Source organism: Homalodisca vitripennis, chromosome 4 (genome assembly GCF_021130785.1).
Source record: "Homalodisca vitripennis isolate AUS2020 chromosome 4, UT_GWSS_2.1, whole genome shotgun sequence".
Classification (NCBI taxonomy): Eukaryota; Metazoa; Arthropoda; class Insecta; order Hemiptera; family Cicadellidae; genus Homalodisca; species Homalodisca vitripennis.
The window spans coordinates 88,912,350-88,925,005 of NC_060210.1; the positions used below are offsets into that span (position 1 = coordinate 88,912,350).

The 12,656-nt window shown below is 31.3% G+C and overlaps 1 protein-coding gene across 2 annotated transcripts in view; it reads right to left on the minus strand.

Moving 5' to 3' along the window:
- Positions 1-266: 266 nt before the first annotated feature.
- The window catches only part of LOC124359731 (attractin-like protein 1), a 74,889-nt gene continuing 62,499 nt past the window's right edge, over positions 267-12,656 (minus strand). For both annotated transcript variants that reach the window (XM_046812719.1, XM_046812718.1), the window contains 4 exons: positions 11,976-12,054; positions 9,228-9,353; positions 7,008-7,122; positions 267-1,441 (listed from right to left, as the gene is read on the minus strand). In XM_046812719.1, coding sequence (XP_046668675.1) covers positions 1,308-1,441; positions 7,008-7,122; positions 9,228-9,353; positions 11,976-12,054 — 454 coding nt within the window. In that variant the 3' untranslated portion in view covers positions 267-1,307. The remainder of the gene's footprint in view (positions 1,442-7,007; positions 7,123-9,227; positions 9,354-11,975; positions 12,055-12,656) is intronic.

Here is a 12,656-nt window from a genome sequence, read left to right on the forward strand (position 1 = left end):
GAAAAGCATAAATTAGCGAGTCTTTTATTGAACATTACATACATTGGCGTTATGATTTGGCAGAAGATGAATTAGCTATTAACAATTTCAGCTGGTGAATACCAGGAAAACATGAGTAAAACAGAAATATTTCCCACTATTACAGTGAAACCAAACGTTTGGCAGTTTGTATTTATAGTAATTGACATATATTTATAGGGTATTATGTAACTATTAGAACATCTAATTCACAAGTACTAACAGGAGTTAGCTTATATGAGGAAACATTAAATTGATTATACATACAAACGGAATTTTAATAAAAGGACTGATTACAATTAATATTTTTCAATGACAAGGGAATTTTTATTATTAAATGAACGTCACAACAAAGTTGATTTTTATTCCTTACAATTTTACTGGTAACTAGGAAGAGGCCAACTGAATTCAATTTCACTCAAATTGTTTTCACTCACCATATCTCCATTAACCACAATTTTCCTTCTAATATTAGCAAAATTAGAATTTATAATGTAATATATTGCATTGATACTTTGACTTCTTGTCTGGCATAGATTACACACAGAGAGATAAATCACACAATTCTTTCCTTGCCTAATCGATTTAATTAGGATCACCTAATTTAATTTGATTGTCTTGTCAGCGTTAATGCTAGTGTTGTATCCGAAGGGGTAAGAGGATAATATTCCATTATTAAATTTTGTCATCTGCCACTTTTGCTAGCTATCCAGCAACTTCTAAGATTAAATGGTAATAATACAACTTTGTCGTCCGAGCTTATTGATTTATCTCTTCACGTATTTAATCACTGGTTACACTACAACACACCGATCTGTATCATACATTCACCATAGTGCTAAAGGAGTAAATTAATTGTTACGAGGACCAGCTGCAATTGTTATTGTTTTCCTGGTTGAAAACACCAGAGCTGGAAAGGACTTGTCATACATCACCTCCAGTTCTCTGTATATACCACTGACAACTGGTACAAAAGCAATAATCTATAATCAATTCACTAGTAAATAAGTTTAAAATTGTTTGATAATATATTTAAGAAAGTGTTTACTTTTCTTTAATTTAAATGCAAGGACATCACAAGAAGTAAGATTAATAGATCCTCAAGACTAGATTTTCAACGAGTTAATTGTAAAATGTTAAGAACCTTGTACCAAACACTAAAACTCTTAAGAAGTCTGATGTGAGTCAACGCCCAGTTCCAACATTGTTCTCAGTATTCACAACGCTCAACTAACTACATTATGTTATAAATGTACATCAGTATGTTACAATCTAGTATATACACAGGGTTACATGCAGCTGTCAGGGTGTTGACTGGAGAGGGACTTGCGACTTTTTGTTTTATCCGTTTTGGTCGTCGGATCGAGGCTGACCTTACGAGGATTGCCGAGTGTGACCAATGCTGATGCTATCGCCAGACCCGCTGCAAACACAACCAGCAGGATTGTAGATTTGATTACAGATTATACAAGTACATTATATCTTTTTCATCCTCTTCTTCTTCCTCTTGCTATCCACCATGCAAAGAATTACAAATTATTACTGTGCCAAGTTTTATATATATGTATTACAGTTTTTAAAATTGTCTTTACACTTTATAAGATATATGTACAACACAGATAAATTGGATATGGTAAATGTTATATTAGAAAAACTACAAAAAGTCATTTAAACATGGAAATATAACAGTATAACAAATTACCTAATATGGCATGGCATATATATATATATATATATATATATATATATATATATATATATATATATATATATATAACAAACTGTGAATAACAGTGAAATGCTTTATATCTTAACCAAGTGGTGATAGAGTTTTAAAATTTAATAAGGCTTACTGACCATGCCATATTAGGTAATTTGTTATACTGTTATATTTCCATGTTTAACCCTAGAACTGGCGGTCATTTCATCCTGTAGTGTCGGGCTGTTTTGGAGCTTCGCGCAAGGGTTTTTTAAAAAAATTATTAAAAATATAAAATAAAAGCAATATAAATAAGAGTATATATTTTTGTGTTCAGAATTAAACGTAGAATTGCACTATATTGTAAAATTAACCATCAAAAATTTTCTAATAAACACTTTTTTTTAATCAAATATAAAATTTACGAAAAATATTTCTTAAATTTGGGGGGGACCATACCTAGCAAATGAAGTTATAGTGAGAAATATTTATAAGTGAGATAGCCATTCTGTGTCAAATTTTATCTAGTTTCTGAAAAACATAAACATTATACACATTTATGAAAGCATCATAAAGCTATAGAACAAAAAGCAGCGATGCGTATAAATTCTGAAAATCGGGTGTACACGTAAGACTTTGGTAAAACAAGTTTTGCTAATACATTTATCTATGAATACATGTTATTTTGCATATTTTATTACTTAGAATAAAATAGAATATAAAGTAGTAATGAAATAATTACCATAAATTATTTTTTGAAAAGTAAAAAAAAGTTAAATTTTGCCATTATTCAAAAATTTTGCCAAAAATTTTCATTCAGCAAAATATAAAATAGTTTCTAAAGCTTGTACTATATCAAAATTTATAAATTTATGGTTTATAAGTAATAGGAAATATTATGTAGTTAGAAAACTATAAATATAACTAAAGATATTGAAAAAATATAGAATAACCCAAACAGTTATTATATATAACCAAAGAAATTACAGGAAATATATATTTTATTGTGAAAACTATCTATTTACAAAAAATAAATAGTTACTTCAGAGTTAAAAGAGTGCTATAAATAACGTTTAGTAAGTGAAAACAATAACAAACTATGTGAAATGAATTTTAGCCAAGTCATTGTGCCATAGCCTACACAAAGCCGGTAATTTCTCAAACATATTTCAGTAAATAGAAATTGATTTATTCTAAAATGTATATGTTTACACTACTACGACATCAAACAACACACTACACATTAAATACGACACTAAAACACGTGTAAAACTATTAAAATTTACAAATATCCACAGCTCGGCACGAAAGTAATACAGAACGGCAGCGGCAATATGGCGGTCACAACAAACGGCGTCGCGTTTTCTTTTACGTTCAAAATAACAAGCTTGCTACGTCATAACCATAATACAAAGAGGAATAAAACTCATCTGTTCCTTAGCATTTTTTCTTCCCGAATCCAATGGTGCATGAATTATATCGATACGTTACCGGAGTATATTATAAAAAATAATTATACGGGGGAATGTTTGATCGACAAAATTTTGACGGTTAACACCACAAAAGCGGCATTAACCGACATAATTATGTCGATTAACAGTTCTAGGGTTAAATGACTTTTTGTAGTTTTTCTATCACCACTTGGTTAAGATATAAAGCATTTCACTGTTATTCACAGTTTGTTTTATATATATAAAATGATGTGAACCATCAAATTTGAAAAATCTATTAGTTCATCCAAAATATATTAAAGATAAAGACAACAGTCAAAATGTAAAACACAAATGCCATCCATGCAATAAACCACGCTGTGGAATATGCAATATGATGTAATCCACAAACTATTACAAAACCTGCGTTACACAGAAAAAATATTCTATTGTAGAAGACATCACATGTAATAGTGAAAATGTAGTCTATAAATTATCCTGTGAACATTGCCCTAAAGACTACATTGGCAAAACACCTACATCACTTAGGCTGAGAATGAACAATCATCGTGCCGATGTTCGACATCAAAATTTACTTAGACCCGTATTTGCACATGCTGTTGAACACATTAAAACCTTTGAAAATTGTTTCTCTATAATTGGCATCAAGAAGTTTCAAAATTATGAAAATAAAGAATACACAAAATTATTACTAAGAAGATATGAACAAGCAAACATAATGGCTCTTCAATCAAAATCACCAGTTGGATTAAATGTGAGACACTATTAATTTAAATTTATTATTCAAACATTTTATCTATCTCTGTGTTTAGGAAAGGTTACATGTTTCAATACCATATGTTTTGTTGTTTGCAATGTTTTTATAACTTTCATTCTTATATTTGTTTATATTTCATTTTATACAAGCTTTTGATAATGTTACTGAAAAGTTACGAAATATTAAGCATTTCAAGTTGAAGAAACGTGTTTTGTTTTCTCTTATATATATATGCAATATAAACAAGTAAAAGTGATCTAAAATTTTAAATAAATAGTGTTACAAGTACTCACTCATCAATTGAATAAAATGCTTTATATTTTAACCAAGTAGTGATAGAGTTTTAAAATTCGCACAACATTTATTGTAACCTAACTTCTACATAACAACTTTGTGTAACTAACTCCTAGAAATTTGAGGAAAACTAAGTGAGAGTTCTGTTATTGTGAATCGGCGGTGTATATATAAAACGGGTCACTTAAAAGTTCCACACCCCCTATTAACTTTCTTATAAAAAGAGATGGGGAGATTTACTTTAGGAGATGTGTACATGACCAACTGAGGAGTTTTTTGACATTTGAAAATTTTTGACCCCCCCTGTCCCCAAATGGGATATTTTGGGGATTGTCAAAATATATCTAAATAGGAACCCCTAGCAATTGATACCTCATTTTAAAAGAAGATGAATGGCACAAACTAGAGTTCTCTAATGTTACATCCATCAAAATTTGGTGGCCAATTAAAGTTTGAATTTTTTATAAAATCCCCACCGTTCAAATTATATTTAAAGGTATTGTTAGGCAGACAAAACATTCACTCACTAGTTTTTTTGATAACTTAGGACACAAAATCATAAAACAAGTTTTTAAAAGAATCAACAAACATCAACTACCATGATTAACATAGCGTTTCTTAGGTTTTGTTTTCTATGGTCCCACTCCCCTAAAACAAAAAAATATATAAACAAGATTCAAATTTAAAAAAAACAAAATGAATTTTACTTATAAAAGTATACATAGTAAAAAATACAGATTTCAATGAAAAATGTATATATCATAAAAGAGCTCTTAAAACTTCTTTTAATTTTTATAAAATACCCGTAAAAACCTGGAAAAGTGGCCTCCCAATAGAGGTAATTTACTTGCCAGTTCTTGGGTTAATATTTGAAGGTTATGTTAACTCAACCAAAATCAAAATGAGTGTTGCCACCATGTACTAAGGCTACTGTTGAAGTGGATTTGGTGGTCTCAAGCATACAAGGACTCTTCAGAAAATACGGGACTATCGTGACAATTTTGATAATCAATTTTTACTGTCGCTCCTTGTAATTTCACAATAACAGTTTAAAATGTGCGACGCAATGAAAAATCCTGTGAATTGTGAAGTGTGATCGGTTTTTGTTAACTAAGCAGAATAAACCAATTGAGATTGCCAACACTGTGAAGTTTATGGGAACAATGTGATTGCTGAAGGTGGAGTGTGTCAGTGGTGCATTAGGTCCCACCCCCCTAACCACACACCTAGTATTCCTTTGAGTGCTAGTATTTATTGAGTGGGTGTACTGAAAAGTGCCAGGTATTTTTCTAGTGGGTGCACCTAGAAGTGTCAGCCCTTTTGAAGACATTTTGCAAGGTTTCAGTAATAAAATTCACAGTTTGATTATTTAATAAGCTATCAACATACTTTTTTTGTACTTTTCTTCAAAAACTCTACCTAATTAACAGAAAATAATAAAGTTATCATAAAATTAAATTTAGTAATATCAAAAATGGACTAAAATTCCAGAATTTATTTAAATTTAATTTTTTAACCTAATTATCATTACCAAAAAAATCATTTCCTTTTCTTTGTCTATAAATCTTGAAAAATGTATATCATTATCTTCAATAATGAGTGAGTTATACAACATTCAAGAAACTAATGTCACATCGTTTCCAGTAGCCATGTCAACCAAAAATGTTTATATGTGAGTTCTAGATTGATTTTCGTTAGTCATTTAATTGGAAGTGTACTATAACAATTTATTTTGAAAAGAACAGTTCTTCACAAACAATTTAATATAAAATTATGTTAAAAATATAAAGTTTTCGATTTTTAGTGATTTTTTTAAAATCGGTAAAATCGAACGTTGGTACTTTTCAGACAACTTTTGACGTCCAGTAAAATTGGACGTTGGCAATTTTCTGCCAACTTTTGACGTCCAGTAAAATTGTACGTTGGCAATTTTCGGCCAAATTTGACCTCCGGTAAAATTGTACGTTGGTACTTTTCAGGCAACTTTTGACGTCTGGTAAAATCGGATGTTGGCATTCAAAGGGCTAAAAATGGCTGAACTAAAGTGCATGATGACAAACAAAGTCAACGACCAACCATTGTAAGGGATGAAATTGTCTCTTAAGTCAATAAGAAGATTAAAGAGGATCACAGATTCACTATAACAGAACTAATAAGTTTTCCTCAAATCTTCAAGAGTTTGTTACACAAAGTTGTTATACAGAATTTAGGTTACAATAAATGTTGTGTGAAAATCAACACACGGCAAATCGGACTCGATAAGTCCTGGATGCTTTTAAATAGGTGTTTCCATGTCCGCTCGCAGTCCGGACCTATCATCCAGCAACTACCACCTGTATCCAGCAATGAAGACCTAACTTGTAACACAGCACTTTGATGATGACCTGGTGTAACTACCTGGTTGAAGTCTCAAGCAGAAGAATTGTATACTGCTGGAATTTCAAAACTAGTTCACCATTATGATAAGTGCCTACATTTTTATCGTGACTATGTTTAAAAATAGTATTTTATTATCACTTTCAAATGTATATAATAAAATTTGTTTGTTTTACTTTGTTCTTTGTTTATATCAAAACGTAATCTACTTTCTGAATAGCCCTTGTATAACAATTCAACAATCCGATAATTTTTAATAAACTTTACAGTGTCAACTTACTGAAAAAGAGAGCCTTAAATTTTTGCCTTAGTTAAGAAAAACTTTATTAGATAACTATTTAAGAAAGGAAGCTTGGTATACTTTGTTAACATTTGTTTCAACAAATTGAAGTTGATAATAATTTAAGTTTACCTGATTGGCCCGGAGGGGTGAACCTCTCACTCCCTGTAGGCAGCCTGACCAGCAGAGACAAGACGGCAGCTCTGTTTCCACAGCAAGGCTCCAGTGCGATGGGGCTCGGAGCGTCCTATCATAAAAGTAAAAAAATCCCTCTCAATTTATTTCAAAACTTTGAAAAACAGTACTCCAAAGTTAGTACAAGTCAGAATCAACAATACTGCTTTCATTCAAGAGCCTGCATTGGTATCAAATCTAACAATCTACATAACATTAAGTATGCATTTTTATAACAATTACGAATATACAATTGATTCTGCCATATAACCTCACACAAGGTGTTTTTGATACAACAACCTACGAAAACAAGTTTAACTCATGAACTAATTCTATTAACCCTATGCACTCGAAAGCAATATTTATAGTTTGTCCTCGGTGCTCGAATGGCCAGCTGTACTGCCCGCTGACATTTCCGCCTCAGCTTGGTTTTAATTTTTTACGCTATGTCCTGGCTGCTCGAATGGCCACCTGTACTGGCCAGTACAGAATACGACCATTGCTCGTATGGCCAGTACTACTGGACACTACGTAAACACTTTATTATTATTATTTTAATTTATACTTCTATGTCAGGCGAGTGCTGTAACCTATCGAGGAACTCTTAAACTAAATTTGACATCTGCTGACAATGGTTTCCCGCCAATTACATTTCTGCGTAGAAGATTCAGACAACTCATGTTTCGAAGGTCAGTCACCCTCGTCCATTACTACTTGTTGTGTGTTCATTTGACTTGCGTTTCGTACTGTTTGATGTTATTTAGCAGTGAATTTTTATTAATTTGTAAATATTTGTAAATAATAGTTGAATATCTTTATAACACATCTTTCATAATAAAATGGCAGCTGTGCAATTTATTATTTTGTAAATAGTTAGTGTTTACATTTGGAACAGTTCTTTTGTGGTAGGCTTTGTGAACAATACAATTTGTTACGTTTATTATTTTGTAAATATTGTATATTTTTTTAATAAATATACAATGGATGACTGTTTACGTTCTGATGAAGTTAGAAATATATTGGCCGATGAAAGTGACATTGATGAAGACAGTGGTTCTGAATACAATAGTGATTTGGATTCCAGTTTCAATGAACAATTTGAAGATGAACTCTGTGAAGAATTGGGTGAAGACACCGATTATCGTATAATGGAACAAAACATAAATGATGAAGAGGATATTCAAAATGAACACAGTGTGGGAGAGGACAGTGGTGAGTTGTCAGTAGATGATACAGATAGCAGTGAAGAAAATATACGGTAAAGAAAATTCAGAATGTTGATTAAAGAATTAGTGGGAGATGTAAGAAATTCAAGGAAAAGAGGAAGGCCTTCCACTTCAGATGAAGAAGAAAGACTAAACGGAAAATTGCACATCCCATATCCACTTGATGGTGGCAAGACTAAGGACTGCGTAGTTTGTAGTGATAGGAGACTTGGCAAGGACAGAAAACGCAGCAAATTTTACTGCAAAACATGTCCTAACAACTCAGGACTTCACATGGGATTATGTTTTAAAAAATTCCACTCCGCCAAAAAGTTCAAAGACTAAAAATGTTGGAAAACGTTTTATGACTGTGTCATATGTAAATATCAAATTGTAATTTCAGCAATTTATTTTAATTATTGAATTTAAAAATGTATGTATAAAAATAACATTAACAAACAGTTTGTTTATCTTAGAATAAGTTAGTTTCATTAAAGTTGTTCTTTAATTATCTATAAATGGTGTTTACGTCATTTTTAAATACCTATGTTTCTAATACAAAGGTCATTTGAAAAGAATTACGAGCTGGCTGGGAAAGTATACAAACATGGCGACTAGCTGGGAGTGGAACTAGCGCGGCCAGTACTACTGGCCATTCGAGCGGCGAGGACAAGCAATGATGAAACTAATAACGGGCTGTCTGAAGACGTTGCATGGCCAGTACTACTGACCATTCGAGCGCAAGGGGTTAAGTGTAAAATGAAATAAAAAGTTAGTGATAGTGAAGATCATATAACAAAAAATTACATAAATTTTTGGGATACCAGTTGGAGAACCATTTCACTGGCAGCAGGAGAAGTTGGCAAGGTTTACAATCATGTAATTGACAGCAGGGGTAGGTGGGAAGGTTTATTTTCTGCTCAAATTCCTCTTATGATGCCCTCAATAATGTAGCACACAAACTAAAACTTACTTTTTTCCGCCTCCTAAGCGTATTGTTGACGGCAGTGATTTCTGCAGAAACATCTCTCTTCTCGATCTCCACCAAGACCTGAGAGAATGGGCGACTGGCCATCTGTTCCATCTCCACAAACAGTCTCTGCAAATGAACCCAGTAAAATTTACTCACTGACACCCCATTCATTAGTTAGCATGGAAAAGAGAAGCTGGAAAACCAACGATCAACCTGCAATCACATACAAGAGCTGATTTTTCAACCCCAAATGAACTATAAAAAATATTTCATTACTAAAACCTGAATAGAGTCTAAGTTTATTTTACATAATCACCAAAAAGGTTAATGCATTTTTTACTTTGCAGCAGTAATTTTCTCGTGCCCTATTCAATACCCCATGGATGAAAAATATATTAAAGTACTTAGTGTTTATTAAAATATAGGAATTTAAAGGATTACTGCCATATTATTTCTATTTTTTTATTATATTTGTGATATTCATCATCTTTTCCAATGTTTGAATTTAATTATTTTAAACAAATAGTGTTGTTATAAGATAATAATAACATATTTATAACCATAGAGTTATATCATTTTTGAGATGAAGATCCTTTAAATTGACTTTTAATGCTAAATTTCACAAAAACAAATAATTTAAAAATAAAATATATAAAAATAAAGAACTTATATTTTTGGTCTTAAACATATACTTTTTATTTCAATGCGATTTTATTTTTTATCATTTGTACTACGAGTATAAACATTAAAAAACACGCACATAAGACAGAATGTACTTTTACATTTAAGGACATCTTCATAGGAAATTCTTTCTTTGTTTTGCAAATATAATCATAAAACAAATATATTTTCCTATAGTTTTTATAAAATTGGAATAATGAATAATGGCCAAATTGATTTATGTTTTAAAGCCATTATTCATACTCAATTATACTCATTTATTACTGGTAAAGATTACATGGCAATTTGTCATACAATTGTAAACACATCATTGTACACTTCAATGTTAAGAGCAATGCAATCCTCCAGTTCGTCCAAACCTTTAAAAGAAGCAATACATTAAATAACTAAAAAAATCAATTAAAACAAATTAATTAATTTAAAAACCCCTTTACAACACAGATAAAAGAATTTCCTAAGATCAACGATAATTGTTTATTTATTTTAATTAATCCCAAAAAACTCACCCACTTCATAAAATGGGTGTTCCAAGAGGAAAAAAGCTAATTTGCCTTTTGAAAATACCAAATGGCAGTGATCTTAATTTATTTGGCATCGCATTTCATAATTTTGGTCAAAGAGATAATGTTGCTAATGAATATTGTTTGGAAGTCAGTTTTTTGGTTATAATATTGTTTGCGCTCCTTGTGTTATATTGGTGGATGTTTTGATATGTTAAGTTGTTTAACATAGCCATATAAAGCAACAGTTTATACACAACTAAACAAGGGACTATCATAATATGAAGTTCTTGAAATTTTTGTTTACATGAATCTTTATAACTAAAACCAGAAATATAACGTACTGTTTTTTTTATTGTTTTTTTTTAATGTATTTCCTCATATTTCAATACCATAGACCAATTGAGAGTAAAAAATGCATAATATACCATTTTAAGAGCTTTTAAATAATAATACTAGGAGCTTATAATTATTAATAGTAATGTTTTTACTCCCAGTTGTTCTTCAAAATATAAACTCTGGTTTACAAGGCAACTTAGGTTACTTTATTAATTAACTTATTCATACACATATTTATAATAACATACAAACTTACAAGAAATAAAAACATTTTAAAGTGTGTTTATGGAGTAATCAAACTTTTATCTTATTTTTTTTTAATGTTTTGTGACCCACTTTCTTACAGATTGGACAGCAATAGATTGTACCCACGGAGTGCAAAATGGGAAAAAGCCCATCCTTCCCAACTCAAGCCTTACTCACAGCAGCTGAAGCAAGCTGTCCTGTTGTGTACTGTGCTCACTTCTATGAATTAGCTTACGATTTACATAATGTGGCCTTTATGTCAAGATTACATTATGTACTATCAATCGAGACAGATAGAATAAGGCAAACACTCCTTAATGGACAGAACTTGATCAATAGCGTGATTTAACAGCTCTACTACATCCAGAAACTTATATTAACTACATGAATACAAAGTGGGAGAGAATTAGGAACAATTAAGTGTGCAGTTGTCCGGATGTTTTTATTGTTGTAAACTCATGTTGTTGTTATATCTTATACTTTTGTATAAGTGAGTAACACAGTAGAAAAAAGTTGTTAAGGTTTATATTAAAATATTGTACCAATCTGTACAATGTACTGACAGTGTCCGAACACCTGATGAGACAATGAGAACACCGGATGAGACAATGAGAACACCTGTTTATTTAGATTACTCTGGATGGCTGCTGGGTACACCACACAGAGCTTTTTTGTTGTATAGGTGTCTCACTCAGCTGACTTACGGACACACCTGGCATGGCACAGCTGCTTGTTATTCTATCATTCTTTGCTATATTAATGGTGTAGTATTAAAGCTATTTAGAACGATTGTTATACTTATATTTTGGTGTACATTTTATGTTTATTGGTAAAAATAACCACGTAGTAAAAGAAAATATAAAAAGCCGATCTAATCTGTCTGCGGTGTTTCCCGGTCAGAATTCCTGAGCCGAGCATATTGTTCTGTGGCAGTAAAAACGTTAAACACAACGTACTTACTACCTCTGACGTAAAGACTTACTTGTCGCCTCCTGTACATGTCGTACTTTTGTTTGATCTTCCAAAGTACTGCTGCCACTAGTAGCAACAACAGGAAACATCTGCAACAACATTATGAATTGACTGAGAGGCATTTAATAAAGATATGAACTTGAAGATATTATAATGAAGTTTGGTATCGGTTGTTGTTTACACTGAAGAACAACAGAACAGGAAAAGCATTGTAAGATTAAGTTATGACACACTACCTGGTTCTATAGTATGGAATGAATGGCCACTCTTGTTCTCTTACCTTATTGCCCTGGCATGTTAGAATTGATAGCAAATCAGTTTGAAACACCTTATGTAGTTACACCTAACACATAAGGTGTTTGATACACCTTGTTAGTTGACATAATTCAAGATTATGCTGATATATTTTACATAGGCATTGTAGACAAGAGAGGATTAAATACAACTGATTAAATTAAATTTTGTTAAATTAACATCTTTCAAGCCTGTAAAATAAATTTTTATATTTCATAATTATAACTTGTACGTGAAAATAATATATTTAAAAACTTATGAACGATAAACTATAATAGCTACCATCACTTGTATAGTTTAGTTTGGACTACAAATTGTACGGCAAGTGGACCTTATTTCTTTTTTAAATTTCCCAAAGTAATAAATGTCTTTGATTACTCAGTGTTTATAGACTGAT